The sequence below is a fragment of the Salvia splendens genome, chromosome 3 (assembly GCF_004379255.2).
Source record: "Salvia splendens isolate huo1 chromosome 3, SspV2, whole genome shotgun sequence".
In the NCBI taxonomy this organism is placed as follows: Eukaryota; Viridiplantae; Streptophyta; class Magnoliopsida; order Lamiales; family Lamiaceae; genus Salvia; species Salvia splendens.
In genome coordinates this window covers 8,303,405-8,325,320 of record NC_056034.1, presented here as the reverse complement: position 1 = coordinate 8,325,320, position 21,916 = coordinate 8,303,405, and the positions used below count along the sequence as shown (strand labels likewise).

General features: G+C 37.3%; 4 protein-coding genes across 4 annotated transcripts; 2 read left to right on the top strand and 2 right to left on the bottom strand.

Annotated features, from left to right (window-relative positions):
• On the top strand, nt 1-4,373 carry LOC121794711 (pre-mRNA-processing factor 17-like). The gene is made up of 2 exons (XM_042192998.1): nt 1-1,946; nt 4,054-4,373. The coding sequence occupies exons 1-2, from the start codon at nt 199-201 to the stop codon at nt 4,058-4,060; spliced, it is 1,755 nt and encodes a 584-aa protein (XP_042048932.1). The 5' UTR covers nt 1-198; the 3' UTR covers nt 4,061-4,373.
• A 2,367-nt stretch (nt 4,374-6,740) lies between these two features.
• LOC121797148 (ARM REPEAT PROTEIN INTERACTING WITH ABF2-like) lies at nt 6,741-9,008 on the bottom strand. Its single transcript, XM_042195885.1, has one exon. The coding sequence runs from the start codon at nt 8,886-8,888 to the stop codon at nt 6,984-6,986; it is 1,905 nt and encodes a 634-aa protein (XP_042051819.1). The 5' UTR covers nt 8,889-9,008; the 3' UTR covers nt 6,741-6,983.
• Nucleotides 9,009-13,277: 4,269 nt separating this feature from the next.
• LOC121794709 (protein DETOXIFICATION 30-like) lies at nt 13,278-18,132 on the top strand. The gene is made up of 8 exons (XM_042192996.1): nt 13,278-13,696; nt 13,772-14,313; nt 15,784-15,870; nt 17,087-17,143; nt 17,255-17,493; nt 17,558-17,676; nt 17,756-17,842; nt 17,928-18,132. Exons 1-8 carry the CDS (start codon nt 13,391-13,393, stop codon nt 17,991-17,993), a joined length of 1,503 nt encoding a protein of 500 aa, XP_042048930.1. The 5' UTR covers nt 13,278-13,390; the 3' UTR covers nt 17,994-18,132.
• Nucleotides 18,131-18,814, bottom strand: LOC121794710 (60S ribosomal protein L27a-2). The gene has a single exon (XM_042192997.1). It carries the CDS (start codon nt 18,739-18,741, stop codon nt 18,301-18,303), a length of 441 nt encoding a protein of 146 aa, XP_042048931.1. The 5' UTR covers nt 18,742-18,814; the 3' UTR covers nt 18,131-18,300.
• Nucleotides 18,815-21,916: the final 3,102 nt, after the last annotated feature.

Here is a 21,916-nt window from a genome sequence, read left to right as displayed (position 1 = left end):
AGAAATTGTAAAACTAGCCGTCATCAACTATCTTCCCCAGTTTCTTTTTGATTACATCTCTGGACTTCCCCCAATTTTATTAACCAATCTAGCCCCATCTATTTTCATCGGAAGAACTTCTCTCTTCCGAGCTTGTTTCACAAAGCCCTATTTCTATATCTTCCCCTCACTATTTCTCTCCGATTTCACTAAACCCTAATGGATCTACTGCAATCATACAAAGATACCCACATGGAAGATGACACTTTATCGCCGGCATCTGAACCCGACCCATCTCCCGATTCGTCCCCGGTGCGGGCTATTCCGGCCAAATCCGCCGCCCCTAAAGTCGACGATACAATGCTCTCACTTACCGTAGCCGGGAAGGCCCAGTTTCAGGCGCAGAAGCCAATAGACCCGACCCAGCACCTCGTCTCCTTCAACCCCACCTACGACCAGCTGTGGGCTCCAATCGTCGGCCCCTCTCATCCGTACGCCAAGGATGGCCTAGCGCAGGGCCTCCGCAATCACAAGCTAGGGTTTGTGGAGAATGCGAATATCGAGCCGTTTGTGTTTGACGAGCAGTACAATACTTTCTACAAGTTCGGGTACGCGGCAGATCCATCGGAGAACAATTACGTTGGTGATGTGGAAGGGTTTAAGACCAACGACGGGATTTCGGTGTATAATATTCCGCAGCACGAGCAGAAGAAGAGGAAATTGGAGAAGAAGAAGGAGATGCTGAAAGAGAATGAGGAAAGCGGTGAGGTGGATTCGACGGAGCTGGAGAATCCTTCTACGGATACCTGGTTGATGAGGAACAGGAAGAGTCCATGGGCGGGGAAAAGGGATTGGGTGCAGGGAGAGCTGACCGAGGAGCAGAAGAAATATGCTGAAGAGCACGCCAAGAAGAAGGGAGAGAAGGAGGGAGGTGAGAGGGAGAAAGGAGAAGCACATGTTGACAAGTCTACGTTCCATGGGAACGAGGACAAAGATTATCAAGGACGGTCGTGGATTGCGCCTCCTAAGGATGCCAAAGCAAGTAACAATCATTGTTATATACCCAAGAGATTAGTGCATACTTGGAGTGGACATACCAAGGGGGTTTCAGCTATTAGGTTCTTCCCCAATCATGGTCACTTGATATTGTCTGCTGGGATGGACACAAAGGTCAAAATTTGGGACGTTTTCAATTCCGGGAAATGTATGAGAACCTACATGGGGCATGGTAAGGCTGTGCGAGATATATGGTTTAATAATGATGGGTCCAAGTTTTTGAGTGCTGGTTATGATAAGAATATCAAGTATTGGGATACTGAGACGGGGCAAGTGATATCGACCTTTTCAACTGGCAAAATTCCGTATGTAGTGAGGCTTAACCCGGATGAGGATAAGCAGAATGTTTTGCTTGCAGGAATGAGTGATAAGAAGATTGTTCAGTGGGATATAAACAGCGGGCAGATCACACAGGAGTATGATCAGCATCTAGGGGCAGTGAATACAATTACTTTTGTGGATAACAATAGGAGGTTTGTTACTTCAAGTGATGACAAGTCACTGCGTGTATGGGAGTTTGGGATCCCTGTGGTGATCAAGTATATTAGCGAACCCCATATGCACTCAATGCCCTCGATTTCTTTGCATCCGAATTCCAATTGGCTGGCCTGCCAGAGCTTGGATAATCAGATACTTATATACAGTACAAGGGAGAGATTCCAGCTCAATAAGAAGAAGAGATTTGCTGGGCATATTGTGGCTGGGTATGCTTGTCAGGTTAACTTTTCACCTGATGGACGGTTTGTCATGTCTGGAGACGGTGAGGGTAGATGCTGGTTTTGGGATTGGAAGAGTTGCAAAGTATTTAGAACTCTCAAGTGCCACGATGGAGTTTGTATTGGTGCTGCATGGCATCCGCTGGAACAAAGTAAAGTTGCTACCTGTGGCTGGGATGGATTGATCAAATACTGGTACAATACTCATTTCTGGTTCAACATGTTATTTATGTCTTTAATAAAGAAATATGCATGTGTTAAGGTTTAAATCAGAGCTTAGTACAAAAGTCTATTAGCTTTGTAGCAACTATTGCAACCATTTATGTCTTGCGTATCACTTAAGTTATAGTTTAGTACAGAGAGTCGAGTCATCTTGTTTGCTTGCTAACTTGTACTATAAGAGTAGTGATCCCTTTGAGTGGCAGAGTGACTCGAGGTTCAATTATTTCTTAACAATTCTGACTTCCCATTGGTGTATTATCTTGTTCCCAAGAGTAATATTAAACTGACAATACTATACTTGAATGCACAATCAATTATTAGTTGTGTTAACTGTTAAGCCACCACTATAACCAATGTGGAACAATAAACTTACTATTCTACTACTTAATTGACATCATTGCTCTAGCTTCTATACATGATTTGAAATTTGTTCTCTATCTGATTGAGGATCTCTATTGGAGAAATCTTCTTGTCTTATTGTTGTGGTTTGATCTATCCACTTGCCTTAGAGGGTGTTTGGCTAAGCTTATTTTAGACATTAGAGGGCTTATGAGTTTTAAGGTCTCGAGAGCTTGTAAGTATTGAATACTTTGGATAGTTGAGCTTATAAGCTGGAGAAAGGAACTCTTAGTTAGAGAGAGAAGATTAATGATATAGGAAATTGGAAGGGTATATGTTGGTGAGAACAAATTATAGTCGTGTTATTTTGTAAATTGAATGTTGCTTATAAGATTATGAAAAAATATGATGGAATTGTTGAAACTTATTTTTTGGGGAGCTTATTTTTACTGGTTATAATTTGTTTTAAGGAGCTTATAAGCTTAGCCTAACACCCCCTTAGTCTTACCAAATACCGTCTAGTTTACTGAGTGCATTATTCAAAGTTTGTTATACTCTGTATGTTATTATTGGTGAAGGATGATAGTGCTTCATTTAAGAAGCAAATGTTAAGATATGCATGGCATCATTGGGTATTTACATCTGGATTCTGCAAGCCAATTTCATGTAATGAACCAGACTACATTGTGATCTTAAGCAAAATTGTCATTGATTGGTCCCTAATTCTTGGTATGAGAGAGTCCGTTGGCTGAGAAACCTAGTACTCCCTCCGTCCCATTAAATATGCAACATTTGCTTTTCGGCACGGGATTTTATGTAGTGTTGTTTTGTGAGTTAGTGAAGAGAGAGTAAAGTAAGAGAGAAGAAAACGTAGAGAGAGTATTGTTTCCATTTTTAGAAACGTTTCATTTTTAATGGGACAGACCAAAAAGGAAAACGTTTCATTTCTAATGGGACAGAGGGAGTAGTTTGTTTATCAGGAAGCTTGAAAGTGATTACGAACACCTAATATGTATTTTTTTAGCACACTTTATCAGTGGTGGATCTAGAAATTAACCAGGAGGTTAGAACAGATTATGCCGAATAGAGCCAGATTGTGATTACAATTATTAGTGGTTGTATTGGCATCTGAGTATAGGGCCTTCACTAAATCTGCATTATGCACTGAATGCAACAGGGGCACATGCTATTACACCCAAAGTCTGTTTTTAGATTTATATTCTCTTATATTTAGTTTCTCCAACCTTGGAATCTTGGATATAACCCTTGCTTTTTCTTGTTTCTGTGAGCTATTTGCATATGTAATGGCTTGCTTGTCTACCTTTGTTGGGAGCTTTATAGATTAATCTTCCGTCATATCTTTTCTTGTCACTGCAATCGTGCAATGTGCTTTGTGGTTTTCTAATATCATCAGACCTTCCCCTTTACAGGCCCAGCTTTCTCCCTAATTGAAATCACATATATGTGAGCTCTGCCTGATATGAATATTTTTGTAAATGGTTTCTTTGATGCATACCTTCCAAGTTACATTCCTCTTCTATTCTGTGTAAAAATCGAGTTGATGATTTGCCAGCTATAGCTTTAAGTTTTAACCTGTAAAGGACTATAAATTCAATTTCTGGAATAGCTGGTATACTAGATTAGGTATTTTCATTGGGAACAAAGTAGTGTGATTCATTATAAGCCAACGTGCTTTCTTCAAATGGCAACTAATTCCTTACTTGGTGGTTATTATTTTCAGGGATTAAATTGTAGGTGAGAGATTGGGTTGGTTATGCGATATCCCCGGTATCAGATGATGGGAGGGAGGGAGGGCTACAAAGACAAGCTCCACAAACGGTCTGAGGTTGAGAAGAAGCCAAAAGCAATGTGTTGTAGTATACTATACCTACCCAATGTAAGAGAGAGACATGTAATTTTATTTATGCCTCTTCCAGTTGTCCAGAACAGTGAGATGTAATATCTTGTTTTGGTCATGTATACGACCGCACTATTGCATGGGTCAATTCTATAAGCTATATTTTGAAGTAATTAAACAATAGCATCTACCAGATTTCAGGATATGTGCTTCTAAATTTCCAATTAATCTTACTTTTAATTCAGTCGTAAATGCGCAATGATTAATCTCTCGATCTCACTTGTCCCAAGTGAGAACGACGCAGGATTATGCCAAACAGTAACAGTCAGTGGACTGCAAACAACAAAAAAAGAAAGGAAACTTTACTGGAGCCAAACAGCACAACAGTTGGGAAATAATTTCTGTTTGCTTATTAAAAATTGTCATAAAACTTAAAATAGAAATAAAAAATGGTAATAAAAACATGCGTTTGCCGGGTCTATTGCTTGGAAGGCAATTATCCTAACCGTTGGACTACAAACGCTTGATGAATTGTAGTAACTTATTTAAAATTTTAAAACTTATTAAGCGTATCCACCTTTTTATAGTTAACCTGCCTACTTTTAGCGGCCTATGATTTGCTTGCTCGATGTTCTTCTAATGAATTTTTTGTAGCATAAATTTGATAACGATTTCAAAAATTCAGCTTACATGCTGAACTCAAGGGACTAAACTTAAAGGATATGGTTATGTCTTCATAGGGAACCACGAAGAGAAAAACATATCCCAACAGTTTAGTGAATCATCATTGTATAGCTATGTGCTGTATATAGATGCATATGTAGTACTTTCAGTTTCATGCACTTAAATAGTTTAGAGAACTGTATCATACATTTGGGAGTTACAGATACTGTTCACTTTGGAGGACGGACTAGTGATAAAAACCATTCGTGATTCCTTGCCTTAGGGGCCGGGCCTCAGTATGTGTTCTACTCAAGTGAGGTGTGCTATGAATTGTCAGTTTTGCTACACCATGAAGTAAGATTTTTATTCTATATGTAGATTTAATTCTCTTTAAATATATTTTTAGTTTCTTATTACTATACGTGTATGTAAGTGGACAAATGCTCCTTTTTGTCTTCTATGAAGATGAAGTTGGGACTGAAATTTTTTGAGCTTAAAAAGGATGTGCTCAGACTAAAACACTTGTTGCAAATTTTAACAGAAGAATGCTATTCTGAATGTATATTTTGTGATCCAAGTAATGATTGTTCCTGTTGATTTCTTTGGCAGAATGGGATTCATGAGAAATACTCCTATATCTGCTGCTGAGATAGTGGAGCAGTCTGTGTTTGCAAGGCGACTGCTTTCACACGAAGTTGTATTCATGGTAAATGATAATTGAGCTATGTCATTTAAGTTGATTATGACGCTTCTTAACTACTGTTAACCAAAACTTCTTAAATGATTCCCTTGACCTAGTGGCCTTGTTCCACAATAAAAGAATCTGACTAAAGAGGCAGTTGAGTGGCTAAACAAGGCTTTCACTTGGCTCAATACCATCTAGCGGTTAGTTTTCATCAAGGTCAAGGGGTAGAACAAAGTGTACAAGAGGCGGTATGATGTTCTCCTCCACCTTTTCTTCAGCTTCCGTGTCTGCATGAACTGTTTTGACCTTAAAATTAGGGGTTGGCTCTGGCCAAAGCGTGCAGTGCCAAGCAATTGATTACTAAAAGTTAAAATCAAAGATAATTGGAAACAAAATCCTGTAATAAAGGCCAAATCTGGATTCTTTTGTATTTGTTGACGGGAAGCAGAACTGGACCACTTAGGCCTCAGTTCTACAACTGTAACTGTACAGACATGGATTGGAGTATACTACTATAACAGACCATGATTTGTATTATGGTCCTGTTTAGTTTTTCAGTTTATCAGTGTTCTATATATTGCTCATCCCCGTTTGAAGTAAACAAAACCAATTTATACTGACTCTTTTTTGTAGAGAACCTGAGCACCCTGTGGCATAATTATCTGTTAGTGAGTTAGAGACTTAGAGTTGGTTTGTTTTTGGGTTGGATATGAATGATCTCCTGTATCTTGATAATTTAAAAGAAACTATATTGTTTTTGTTACTAAACTTGGACTAAAAAATGAAGTGGTTAAGATAATAGAGCTCGTAGTTGCTCTGGTAGATTGATGAATTCTTCTATTGCTCACTAATGGTAAATTCCTACTTTTGATAGGCTTGCTGATATGCAAGAGCTGCAGAGGGGGGATATGTGCATGCTATGTATAATACAGTCCTATTCTACTCACTCGGTGAAGGATTGGAGCAATCTGATTTGTTGGCTAGAAAATGGATGAGGGAGATGACGACGGCCATAGCAAAACTCAATAAGAGCCATGCTTCTTGCTGACAAATGGCAATCTTTAGCTTAGTGTTGCATTTTATCTTCATTTTGTCTCTCAAAGTAAACTAGATATGTAGCTCGATGTAATTATAGTATGAAAGTGTTAAAAGGATGTTGTGATTTAACATTGTAATTTATAATCAATGATCAATTGAGGAATCTGAGCATATTACGGTTAAGTTTTAATCGCACAAAAACTATAGCCAATTCATTTTCTTAAAAGGAATGATTCCCTGTACAAAAAATTTGATTTTCACACATCATCCCAAAACAATTGACTCTATAATGTCAACAGCAGCTAGAAATTGACAATAACCAACAAAGATATAGAAGCTAACAGGACATGCCTCTGTAGTTTTATACTTCAGCTCCTGTGAAGACGAGATGCGTTGTAAAAAACAAGCAAGCTATCCGTATGGCGGCCTATGGCGCTAGAAACGGCCTCTGAGCAAGCATACCAGAGTGAGATTGATGGAAGACACTAAGATGGTAGAGTGCCTGAGTTATGAGTTCTTTCAGTTCTGGGTGCTGAGCAACAAAAGCACGGTCCACCCCCTCAAATGCGTTCACCACTCCTGCTCGTTCCAAATCATCGCTCTTCCCTGCGTGGATAGCAAGGTAGCACACCAGGATCAATCCGTGAAGCTGCGCCCTCTCATTTCCCTTCAACAATCTCATCAGAGGAGGAACACCCCTAAACTCAATAACAGTCTTCGAGTGCTCCACACACAGAAAATTATCAGGACAGGTAAATTTCCCGAGTGCAATAGCAGCTTCTATCGCCACATCCTGATTTCTGTGACCAAGCTGCTCCACTAAGGGGCCAACGATCCTAGTCTCTCGCGCAGGGAATGCTCTTGCCAAGCACCCTATGGCCGTTATAGCTGCTATGCGCAGCTGGGAGTCATCTGAATCTTTGATCACTCTAAGGAGCTGATCCACCACGGCCTTAGAAGCCGGGGAATTTGTCTTGAAAGTCGCCCTTCTGAGGTCAGCATTGGATTCAGCTGCGTTTGTTATCTCCATTATGGTCATCAAGCAGTTCAACTGCAACTCCCCTTCCTCGGTTTCAACCAGCTTAGCTAAACAAAGCAAACCCTTGGTCTCTGTGATTCTCTTGCTATTTGGCACATTCCCTTTAGCCAACATCCACAATGCTTCAGCACAACTGACTTTGAGTTTGTGTTTCACCTCCGGCTTCTCGTTCTCTCTATCCTTCCTGTTACCTCCCTTGCCACTTCCCTCTGAGTAATGCATAGACTTAGAAGTGCCTAATCCCGGCTTATACAAACTCTTGCTCTCCATCTCCTTGTTGATCTGAACAATGGAATGGATGCTTTGCAACCCGGATTTGAGCTTCGAATCCTCCATCAACAAATCATGTGACATCAATGTGACAAGAGGCCTAATCGCATTCTCCCGTGCGAAATCCTCTTGAGCCAAGGGGCAGTGCTCCGCCATTCTAGCAACCACATTCGCAACCCTAATCTGAACCTTCATAGGCGAATCGCTTAAAACTTGCACAATAGTTGGAACACCAGATTCATCGATGATTGCTCGAACTCTTGACACATCAGTAGCTAAATTATAGAGAGCAGAAGCAGCAGCAGCTTGCCCCTCCGCCGATGTACTATCCTTTAACAGCTTCAACAATGGCGGAATACCGCCTTCTTCAACTATAATCTGCTTGTTCCTGTCATTATCTTTGGCTAACGAAGCTAATTCATTGGCAGCTTCGATTTTATCCGGCAATTGACCCATATACAAGGAAGAAACGAAAGACCAAACCCAAGAAATCATAGGATCGTTACTAGCGATTGGGGGTAAAGTGAGGACGATACCCCCGCCGCCGGCCTCGTAGACGCTGAGGACCCATTTCATGTCAGCAACGGAGGAGTCGAGGAGGTTGTGGAGCTTCCTGAATTCGGCGGAGGAGACGATGGTGACGACGCGGCGAAGGGGGTTTCGGCGGCGGCATTTTTTGACGAGGGTTAGGGATTTCTCGAGATTTTTGGTGACCTCGGTGGCGATGCGGCGGACGGGGCGGACGTAGAAGGTGGCGCCGGGGGCGGTGGAGGTGGCGAGGCGGACGGCGGTGCGGAGCATCTGGCAGAGGCGGTCGACCTGCTTGCCGACCTCGGAGCACTCGAATTTGAAGATTTCGGCTTCCTTGACGGCGCCGCTGATTTGGTCGGATAAGAGGATCGGGTAGGATAAAACCTCCTCGATTCGCTTCTCTTGCTGCTCGATTGCGGTCTGCTTTTGGGGCTGGAGCTTTTGGGAGATGGCTGACAGCGTCGTCGCCGCCGATGTGGGTTTCGCCGCCATTATCAGTCAATCGAGGTCGAAGGGGATTTTAGGGAAGTTTTGTGCGGTTTCGCCAACTCATTGACTGTGTCCAAACTCAACACGCTCTCTCTTTCTTTTGATTGGTCTGAGAATTCGGAATGAGCAGGTTGGGGAAATGGAATTAAAAAGTTATTTTTTTTTCTTTTTTTGTGCATCGCATGTTTGTGCCATAGACAGTTGTACCTTCTGATTTTGGTTTCTTTTTTACATCTGGGAATATATTATTTTATTGTTATTGTTATTGTTATTGTTATTGTTATTGTTATTGTTACTGTTATAATTTTCTGTATGTGAAATTCATTTTCTTCATAGAGAATCTGCGTAAATCCGTAATCCTGGTCGGATTATATCTGTTGAATCCGTACGCATATTATATTGGTTAAGAAAACTTTGATTATGTTATTTAATTGGAGTGTTAAAAGGGTCTAGCTTAGGATATCATACACAGGATTTATATTTGTTTGATTAGAATTTCATAAATTTATAATTACATACTAAAGTAAAATGGAGAAAATAAAATAAATAAATAACTTAAACTTCTCCAACTACATAGTAGTATTAGACTTGGAATGAATTCTCTCAAATGATTTCACAACCATTTATAGAGCTATACATGAAAAATATATTCTAATTCTACCAATATCTTCTTCATTTGATTTTCCATAATCTTTAATTGATTTCCTCCATTATTCTTGCTATAACTTCATCTCTTGATTTTTTTTATTTTCCAATTAATTGTTTTTTCCACTGCAACAATTTTTAGCAATATGTTATGGTTCAATACTTCAATCTATCAGAGAAGTGCTTATGCTACCCACTTTCTGTTAGTATCTTCCGATAAGTATTGACTATAATCATTTACAACTGTTGTTGCCACTCTCGGGCACAATATGTACCATTTTATATATTCAATGATCGGGTTGAGCCATTGAAGGTTCGCCTAACCCTCCATAGTAAGGCGTTTTATGAAAAAAAGTAGTACTATTATTTAAGATAACATCATCCTTTTGCTTACATATTATTTTAATTTTAATATCTTAATAATAATTATTAGTATTATTTTACAAACGACATAAAAATTATAATTTTTTTTGTTTTATTTTGCTTAAATAAATAAAATAAATAAATCAAACTTTTTTTTATTTTTATTCTATAATTTAACAAAGTTGATTACAATTTTTGAGATATTAAAATCAAAATATATGATACAAAACTAAAAGAATAATGCTAAGGCTAGCATATACTCTGAGGTGAATGACATATAAAATATTGCTTGTCTAATGTAATAAGCAAGATTTGGATTGAATTTTATGAATCTAACTATATAAGCATTAAATCAAAGACTATGCATAGGGTTAGATGGTGCAAAGAAAGGAGTTTAGGATAAACTCTTGATATCAATCAGGCAGAAAATGTGGGATTTATTAAAAGAGTAAACTGATCCTGAACATATGTATATTTTACGATTTTGGTCATATACTTTATCTTTTGAATTTTTGCATCCTGAACATTTCAACTCATATCACAATTGGACCTACACTAACAATTCCGTCAATTTTTAAACTGTTTTAACCCGATTTTGATGGTTTTAACAGTCCCATTCGGGTTAAAACCGTTTAAAAATTGACGGAATTGTTAGTGTAGGAGTAGGACCAATTGTGATCCGAGTTGAAATGTTCAGGATGCAAAAATTCAAAAGATAGAGTATATGACCAAAATTATAAAATAGGCATATGTTCATGGACCAGTTTTGGTCTTTACTCTTATTAAAATGATTTGAGGTTATATGGGCTGGGTTAGGCCTTAGGTTTTTAAACGTCGTGATCGTTCAGGCCTATAGTTATTTGTGAATGAAAGAACAAACCCAAGAAATCATATAAACTGTGCAAGTATTGCACTAAGATTATCAACCCATATAACAGTGCACTTTTCATCCTTGATCTTTTAACTCAATGAGGAGGGAATGCATGCCACTAAACTCTAAACTCTAGAGCAACATGCGCCACAACTCCAATACTCAGACTTCAATGCTCTCAGGGACCGAGCCAGAAATTTATACTGAGAGGCGAGAGGCACAAAAATGTACATAGATAAAATTTAAGAGTTTTATGAGGGGAAATTAGTGAAAAATTAAAATAAATAAGTTTTATAGTAAATAATTATTATACTCCCTCCGTCCCACATTACTTGAGGCGTTTCTTTTCGGCACGGGATTTAAGAAAGTTGTGTTTAATGAGTTAAATAAAGTAGAAGAGAGAATAAATTAAGAGAGAGGAGGGAGGGTAAAGTAAAAGAAATAATAAAGTAAGTGTGATTAGATGATTTTTTTTTAGCCAAAAAGAGAAATGACTCAAATAATTTGGGATAACCCAAAATGGAATACGACTCAAGTAACTTGAGACGGAGGGAGTATATATGAGAGGAAATTGGAAGAGGGGCATTTGCCCATTCTAGCTGTATGCTAACTCCGTCCATGAATGCTCGATCTCACACTGACTAAATATCTGTTTTTTAGTAAGTGTAGTATCTACTAGTTGATCACCTTCCGTCAAGGCCAGAGGCCTAAGAGTTATGCTCGATGGCTCTGAGTGGCCATTCATGTGAACATCTTTTTTGTAGTTTTCTTGTTCATGAAGTTCTTGTTAATGTATTGTTAACAAAAATGAGATTGATATCATTGGAGACATTTACTACTAAAAGTTGAATGAGACTCATTTTTATAGACGATGAATCATAAAAAAAAAAGCAAGACTATTGATTGTGCGTTAGTGAAGTATTTTGTTTTTTTTATTAGGGCAAATTGCCTGAAAAATTATGTACTTTAAAAAAAGTTTGGTTTTTCCCATGAACATTAAATGTTGCATGAAAAGTCATGAGCTTTACCCCACTGCTTTGATTTCCCAAGTCGGATTTTCTGGCTAAGTAGTGTGCTGGAGTGTGTTTAAGTTGACGTGGATGATGGCGTGGATGTTGAGTGTGTGATGACATGACAAAACTTTTTTTTTAATTCTCCTAAACCCTTATGCCCAAATTGCCCTAACATAAAAAACGCGAACTTCAGCCCTAAGATCAAAACGCGAACTTCGAACATCCTATCTTCAACACATGAGAATGAAAGCCTAATTTTAATTTAATTCAAAACGCATAAAACGGCGCTCGTTTTATGTATTGCCGACGATTTGCTAAGTCATACCTCCGGCGTGCCACGTTGGATAAGTTTGGGCCGGAAATTTATTGGGTCGAGTTAAATGGAAAATTTACACAGTCCGATAAACTTTTCATGCAACATTTAAAGTTTATGGAAAAACCAAAACTTTTTAAAAGTTTAGGACTCTATAGACAATTTGCTCTTTTTATTATTGCAAAGATCTTAATTGAATACGATATCTCATATGTTTTATTTGTTTTCATTTATTGTTCATGTCAGCTGGTACCCAATCACGCATTAAATGTCTAGTGAAATTCACAGACAGTAATTGGTTGCTTACTGACTCTTGTTTTATTTAGCTGCAGAAATTCCAGGTTAGAGAATAGTACAAAGTAGATTACGTGAAAACTCCTGTCATATAGTAGTATTAACTTATACTACAAGTAATCAAATAATCTAGAATGAAAACATATTAACAAGTGTTCTAATAAAAAAACATAATAACACGTAATTGCACTCGCGTGTAATTTACTTAATTTACCTGGGTTGGTTGTTCTACTAATTTTCTTGGTCTGTGATTATGTGAAGCTGCAATTATATCATTGCAATATTCTTGTATATGAATCAGATGTATATATATATATACCAATCATTTACATGGATGAATAATTATGCTATTTTAGATTTTGAGGCTTCTGTAAAAGTCTAATTAGTACGCACATAACATTGCTAATGCATTTGTGGTGCAAATTATTGCAACCCATTATGGTATTGCATGTGGGTGATTTATATATGCAACTTTTCAATCGGAAAGATGAATTATGTGCTGAAATTATTATATAGTAGTAGAAAATATACTACTCCACTAGTATAGAATATATTCAAGTTTGATATGTGTATTTTGTTTTAAGTACTAGTACTAATATTTATAGAATGGTGTCAAATTTTTTTTTATAAACACATTGATATTCAAGTGAAAAATGACATTAATATTATACGGTGTAATGATGCCTTCAATTTGATGTTGCTGTTACTAATCTGTCAATTAAATATAATTTGCCCATTAGTAGATCATCTAAAATACGAGCTCAATACTGATAATACAGTAATTTATTCTGTGCACTTTGAAACACACCTCATGACATGAGATTAGAAGATCTAATAATAAAGAGGTCCCATAGTTGCTTTTTTTTGGGTTAAACCAAAGGCCCCATAAAAAAATGATAATGCAACTCAACTCATAATAGTTTTTTTTTTTTACTCAACTATTATGTGTTTCACTTAAATACAGTACGTATAGTTCACTCATATTTTCTTCAACTGAGGAAAAAAAATGGAACACTCAGCCAAACAGCCCCTTCTCGAACACCAAGAACCCGGGCCTCCCGTCCTCGATCACTCTTCCGTCGTTGAAGGCGAAGACATTTCTCCTATCACAAGCCCCGGTCAATTCTGCAAGGAGTTCATAGCGGAGTCGAAAAGGCTGTGGTATTTAGCCGGCCCGGCCATCTTCACCTCCGTCTGCCAATACTCGCTCGGCGCCATCACCCAAACCTTCGCCGGCCACGTCGGCACGCTCGATCTGGCTGCCTTCTCCGTCGAGAACTCCGTCATCGCCGGATTATCCTTGGGCGTCATGGTACGTACGTACGTGACCTTAATTAATTAATTTGAATTTCGATTTCGGAAAAATTGAAGGGTTTTGAGATGATAGATGGGGATGGGGAGCGCGCTGGAGACGCTGTGCGGGCAGGCCTACGGCGCGGGGCAGATCGAGATGCTGGGGGTTTATATGCAGAGATCGCTGGTGATTCTGCTGTCGACGGCGTTCCTCCTGATGTTTCTCTACATCTTCGCGACGCCGTTCCTGCTGGCGATCGGGCAGAAGGAGGTGATATCGGTGGCGGCGGGGAGACTTGCGGCGTGGATGATCCCGCAGCTGTATGCCTACGCGATGGTGTTCCCGATGGCGAAGTTTTTGCAGGCGCAGAGCAAGATCATGGCGATGGCGTGGATAGCGGCGGCGGCGCTTGTGCTGCACGTGGCGTTCAGCTGGCTGCTGATGCTGAGGCTCGGGTGGGGGATGGCGGGCGGTGCGGTGGTGCTGAACGCGTCTTGGTGGTTCATTGTGGTGGGGCAGATGGTGTACATATTGAGCGGCACGTGCGGAAGGGCGTGGACGGGTTTCTCATTAGGGGCTTTTCATAACCTGTGGAGCTTCGTCAAATTGTCTGTCGCTTCAGCCATCATGCTCTGGTAACTACTGTAACTCTTTTTGCTTTTTTTATGACATTTTCCAGACCAAAAACTTTTGTTTTCTTGTCGGTTTATAATTTCTTGATTCTATTTTAGCACATCAATTTAGATATGGTATGAGATGAATAAAATTGTACTGTACTACTAATATAAAAATAGAAGAAAAAAATAAAAATAAGAGAATAAAAGAGTAATAGAGAAAAACGTTAATTATCGCTAAAAAAAGAAAATATTTCACTTGACTGGCTTGGCTGAGGGAGTAGGTTCTTTAAATTAAACTTCCTAGTAAGTAGTAACTAGTATCTCCCATCATATTCTTCTCAATAGTTAATATATCAATTTATTTACTTTTTTTAAAAAATTAGAACATGATCTATCGTTTTCTTCATTTTAAATCATTAATAACACTGATTTTAAAATAAACTCATTCTCTGCTTATAACGTTCTAATATTTTTTATTAAAATATATCATACCCATCCATAATCACATGTGATGTGATGCATCAATTGCAGGCCCACTGCCCTGACTTATTACTGAATGTTGGTTTGATAATCGGTTTTGTGAGTAATTACTTGCAAATCTGCACATAATCATTTGAGTGCTTCCCAGTCTCATGAAATTATTCAATTAACGTAAGTATATAACGGAGGGGCAGATCTTACTGCAATGAGCCTGGGTTCGAATCTCACTGTTGTCGTGTAGTTGCTTCCATCTCTCAGGCACAAGTGTGAGGCCTTGGGAGATGGGCTTCTGGTAGCCAGTGGGTTAGGGCCTCACCCTAACGGGCTACTGCGTACTCTGATTGAACCCCCTCACATGATGTCGGGCCAGAGTGTAGGGCAGCCAAGGCGACAGAATCGCCTTTTGCTGCAACAAATCTATTCTTTATTGGTACAATCCAACTACCCTGTCACCGTACATTAATATACATAATAGGCCCACTTCTTCATTTTATCGTTCATCCAACTCATTGGCACTGTATTTAATGACCGCGACTTTTTTTTAAAAAAAATAAATAAATTACTAATGGTTTAAAATTTAAATTTCAGTTCACTAATTCATAATTCAAGTTTAGCTAAACTCTAATTACGTTGCCGTTTTCCGACCGCATTATAGTTGACAATGATTCTACAAAATGTTAAAACATCGGTCTAATATAGGTGTTGATAGTTGAACTATAATGCATAAAGATGTCGCTTAATTAATTTTCGTTTCTTCTTTGTGATTTAGTTCTTCATTTTGTTGTTTAGTTTAATAATGTCCCCAAAGATAACATTTTGTGATAATATAAGGCCCTCCTCTATTTGATTAACTTAGCTCTTTAGTGTGATATTTTGTTATATACTCTTGAAAATTAACCTAGTTACAATTAAAAGTTTAAGTAAACTTTATAGTAATTTATTTTTAGTGCATTAATTAATAATTTGATTTAATGTTACAGTATATTCTAATTTTACTTACTGGCACAGCTTGGAAACATGGTATTTCATGGCGTTGGTGCTCTTTGCCGGATACTTGAAGAATGCAGAAATTGCCGTGGATGCCCTCTCCATATGGTAATAATACCCCTAATTTATTTTTATAAAAGAAAAGGCATGATTTTTTTGTCCGTGCAAAATAATACTTCTCCTATGTTATGTTGAATACATTTTAGACTTTGTTACTCCATCCGTTCCATTCAAGATGTCCACATTCTTGAATGACACATGATTTCAGATGGAGTAGTTGTGTGTGATAAAATAAAGTGGAATAAGTGATTGAATATTTTAATAAAGAAAGATGAGAGATTTATTTCCAAATATAGAAAGTGGACATCTTAAGTGAGACAAACTAAAAAAGAAATATAAACATCTTGAGTGAGACTGAAGGAGTAGTATATATTTTCTCAATCCACAAAAAATAGTCTTTTTTTTAATTTTGCTATATCCACCAAAATTAATCCATGTCTATTTTAAACTTTCGCAATTTAGTACCCTCACATATCTATTTATCTACAACTCATACTTATGTGGCTCACTATTTTACCAATTTTTTTTCTCTTTCTTTATTACTACTATATTTTATAATTGTATCACGAGAACTATTTTTTGGACGAAAAGAGTATTCGATAATGGTGTTCAAATACAGAAATGACATAATGTAAGATAAAATGGACTGCATAATGACTATTAAATGAGAAAATGATTCATGAGATCTTCGTAGTGTCACTTTCTTTGTGCTAATCAATTTATTAATAACCATTCGTTCTCTTTTAATATATGTAAGGACAATATCAGAATAGATAACTAGGGATCTATAAAAACTAGAAGGAATTTGAATAAATAGAGCAACCATTTGGACCACATGATAAAGACCTTGAAAATCTTTTCATCCGGTATTAAAGTCTTTTTTCTTCTTCTTTTTACTAAGTGATTTTTTGACGTTTTCACTAGAAAAGAAATGTACTGCCAAATTAGCTTTTCCTGGTAGTTGAACTTGATTTTTGATCGAGGCGTCTCTGTTGTTTTACATGGAAAATAGTTCTAATATACTTTTAGATTATCACTATAAGCTTGGGAAAAAGGAAATACCCTCTCAAACCCACCAAAATACATTGAAGGTCTGTTTTAGTGTCTTTGCACTTGAAGTAGGGATCCAAATCTATATATTTAGGACAGAAATGAATTGAGTTTTTGAGTCGATAATATTCAAATTTGAGAGCCAAGGAGTGATAATTAAATACCACTTAATTATATACACATGAATTTTATTGTCAAAGCTTATGTTTTGCAGCACAAACATATTGGGGTGGGCAGTCATGGTAGCTTTCGGATTCAATGTAGCAATAAGGTATTCGTTCATCTACAATAATACACATTGTACAAAACAGCACAAGTTCCTTTTTACATTGTAACATTGTCAATTTAATTATAATTGTATATGATGATGGTGTACGAGCAGTGTAAGAGTGTCTAATGAACTGGGGGCTGCGCATCCAAGAATGGCCAAGTTTTCTGTGGTAGTGGTGGTGGTTTCAGCCTTCTTCGTCGGCCTCCTGTTTGCCACGATCCTTCTCGTGTTCCAATATCAATATCCTTCACTATTCTCAAACAGCGAAGAAGTCAAACAAATTGTGTACCAGCTAACGCCATTGCTTTCATTCTGCATTTTCGCCAACAACATTCAACCCGCTATTTCAGGTGAGTTTTATCATGATTCAAGATTTTGAAGAATAATGTAAACATGATGGTTTTGAATCTGCAGGTGTGGCTATTGGAGCTGGATGGCAATCGTTGGTCGCATTCGTTAATATTGGATGCTACTACATATTCGGGATACCATTGGGTCTAATACTAGGCTTCGCACTTGACATGGGCGTTGAGGTTAGTCAGAATTTCAATAAGAAACCAATTTTCAAGTTGGTATTTGGTAAATCGAGTAAAGAAGAGTGTGCATTTTCAGGGAATATGGATTGGAATGGTGATCGGAACAATTGTGCAAACGCTGGCTCTCTTTTTCATTTGTTACCGAACTAATTGGGAGAAAGAGGTATATGTTTTTGTAACTCTACTGTAATTACACCATTCGCACAAAATGTCTCGAAATTTCATTGCTTGGATTTTTCTGCATTTAGGCTTCTGCAGCAGCTGAAAGAATCAATACGTGGGGAGGAGCTAAAACTATCGACGTTGAGAGATGAAGATCCCATGAATTGTTCATTTACCATTCAGGATCGTTTCGTTTGGATTGATTCATCCTAATTAAATACTCCTAGATCTGTTATGCGATTCTATAATTTCAAATCTATCAATCAAATAGTACTATTAGATATGGAAGTATATCAGATCAGATCCGATCCAGAGCAATAAACTAAAGAAGAACATTACGGAAACCAATTCAACAACATCCATCGCAAAAACCCTAAAAGTCCAAAACTTGATCATAAACCACTGAAATTCGAACATTTCTAAAAGTGAAACAATAAAACAGAAATAGAATCAATAACCTTAAGCAGTGAGAAGCACCGCGCCGCCGGCTTCCTTGATCTTCTTCTCCGCCGTTTTGGAGATGAGCTTGGCCTTGACGACTACAGGGAGATTATCGGGCAACATCCCCTTGCCGAGAACCTTGAAATAGCCGAATTGCGTGACGTCGATCAACGGCACGTTTTCCTTGGAGGCCTTGTCTCTGATTTCCTGAGGGATCAGAGAGACGAGCTTGTCGACGTTGACGATGGGGCAGTGGAACTGGTTGCGCAGTTTGTGAAAATAGCGCATACCGACTTTCCCGAAATACCCTGGATGGTACTTGTCGAATAGGATGCGGTGGTGGTGCATCCCGCCGGCGTTTCCGCGACCGCCAGGGTGCTTGCGATGCTTCCCGATGCGGCCGTGCCCCGCGCTCACGTGGCCGCGCTTCTTCCTGTTTTTCCTCAAGCTGGTCGTCATCGATCGCTGATTCTGTGTGAGGAGAAGCAGAAAGAGGGACTTTGTATTCTATGAATGAGGAGGCGGCAGCAGAAATGGAGATTTAAGTGGTTTAGGGTTGGAATTTTGGGCTACTGACGAAGTTAGGGATGGGCTTTTAACCTTGGGCCCTAAATTTCATATTGTACAATAGATTTCGTTTAAGAACGTCTATTATCATTTCATGGTGGTGTCTATATATAGAGTTGTGATCATATAATAACCCTCAAATCACGTAATAACCCTATAATCAAATCTGGACCACACATATTTTCTAATCTTGTGGTTCAGATTCAAACTTAGATTTACTTCATAAAAAAAAGCGCGAGGTAAATATGGCATTTCCCTCATTTAATTTCTGAATTTCGCCAAATATCACGTAAAATGATAAAATGATATATGTTATGATTATTGCATAGAATGATAGTTTTGCCAGATAGAATGATACTATGAGTTGATAAAATGATAATATGTCATTTCCCTCATTTAATTTCTGAATTTCACCAAATATCACGTAAAATGATAAAATGATATATGTTAGTTTATTGCATAGAATGATAGTTATGCCGGAGAGAATGATACTCTGAGTTGATAAAATGCTACTTTTTGACTGACTGATAAAATGATATATGTAAGGTTTATTGCATAGAATGATAGTTTTGCCGGATAGAATGATACTCTGAGTTGATAAAATGATACTTTTGACTGACTAATAAAATGATATATGTTAGGTTTATTACATAGAATGATAGTTTTGCCGGATAGAATGATACTCTAAGTTGATAAAATGATACTTTTGACTGGTAAAATGATAAAATGATATATGTTAGGTTTATTGCGTAGAATGATAGTTTTGTCGGATAGAATGATAATCTGAGTTGATAAAATGATACTTTTGACTGATAAAATGATAAAATGATATATGTTAGGTTTATTGCATAGAATGATAGTTTTGCCGGATAAAATGATACTCTGAGTTGATAAAATGATACTTTTGACTGATAAAATGATAAAATGATAAAATGATATATGTTAGGTTTATTGCATAGAATGATAGTTTTGCCGGATAGAATGATACTCTGAGTTGATAAAATGATACTTTTGACTGATAAAATGATAAAATGATACTTAAATAAGATTTTACGTATTTAAATGAGCGAAATTTGTATATCTTGGGAAATAAGATTTTACGTATAACTGAACCTCATACATACGTGTAACTGAAACTCATACATCTGTATATCATGGGAAATAAGATTTTACGTATTTAAATGAGCGAAATCTAGATACATAAATTTTATCATGAGCGAAATTCAGAAATTAAATAAGCGAAATGACATATTTACACTCTGCGCCTTTTTTATGAAGGAAAGCTAAGTTTGAATCTACACCACGTGATTTTAAAAATGTGTGGTCCAGATTTAGTTATAGGGTTATTACGAAAATTGGAGTTATCATTATATATATATATATATATATATATGGATGTATTCATTTCCTTTTCCTATATTTCCTCCTTTTTCCTTCTTAATATCAGCCATTAGATTAGAGAAATGGACGGTCAAGATCAACATTGGGTAATTAATCCCGTGTTGCATTATTTGTCCTATTTTGTGCATTATGAGGGTACAATAGTAATCTAATAATGGCTGGAAACCGCTACGAATAATGCACCACATGGTCACGAGTAATGCATATAATTGCCTATATAATGCACAATATGTGAACTGCAATGCATACGAACAATATGTGTTGTGTTATGATGTTTGACACACGTTTCTTGTTTCCCCTAAGGGTTTAATAAGCTTAGGGGCTAGGGTATAGTACGTAGACATGTATGTAATCTTCACATGGTAACGAGTAATGGATATAATTGACTATATAATGCACAATTTGTGAACTGCAATGCATACGAACAAGATGTGCTGTGTTATGATGTTTGACACACGTTTCTTGTTTCCCCTAAGGGTTTAATAAGCTTAGGGGCTAGGGTATAGTACGTACGCATTAATAACAAATTATAAAACGATACGAATAATTCACCAAATTGTCACGAGTAATGGATGTTATTAACTATATAATGCACAATATGTGAACTGCAATGCATACGAATAAGATGTACCATGTTATGATGTTTGACACACGTTTCTTGTTTCCCCTAAGGGTTTAATAAAGTTAGGGGCTAGGGTATAGTACGTAGACATTACTAAATGCACGTATGTAATCTTCAATCCGTTGATTAACCCATATACACAATACCTCTAATAATGCATAATATATTGAGATAATGACAATTAACAGCTACATAATGCACTACCTAAACCAAATAATGCACATACGTATATTCCAATAACAACAATTTGTTAGTAATGTCTACGTACTATACCCTAGCCCCTAAGCTTATTAAACCCTTAGGGGAAACAAGAAACATGTGTCAAACATCATAACATGATACATCTTTTTCGTATGCATTGCAGTTCACATATTGTGCATTATATAGTTAATAACATCCATTACTCGTGACAATTTGGTGAATTATTCGTATCGTTTTATAATTTGTTATTAATGCGTACGTACTATACCCTAGCCCCTAAGCTTATTAAACCCTTAGGGGAAACAAGAAACGTGTGTCAAACATCATAACACAGCACATCTTTTCCGTCAAATGTCAATAATAACCCTGTAATGCATACAACCACCTTCTATAATGCAACACGGAACCAGTTTTATAGAATCAATCTGATCCGTTGATGCCTTAGATCTAACGCGTAATATTAAGAAGGAAAAATGATCTAAGATGTGAAAAGGAGAATAACGCTCCCTATATATATATATATATATATATATATATATATATATATATATATATATATATAGGATTGTGATCAAGATAGAACCATTCTTAAACGTAGAACCATTCTTGAACGTAGAACAAATGCCAAACGGAGGTTGTTAGATCTTTTAATCCAATGGTGTTGATTTGCACAGCAACTTCCCATTACAACCAAAACTATTATTAATGGGTGAATGCAGAGAAGTGAAAAAATAAAGCATGCATGGACTCTTCTTCGTTTCATTCATTCTTCCATCAACATGTGAGTTTTTTCACTATATATATATATATATATATATATATATATGGTGCATTATAATGATA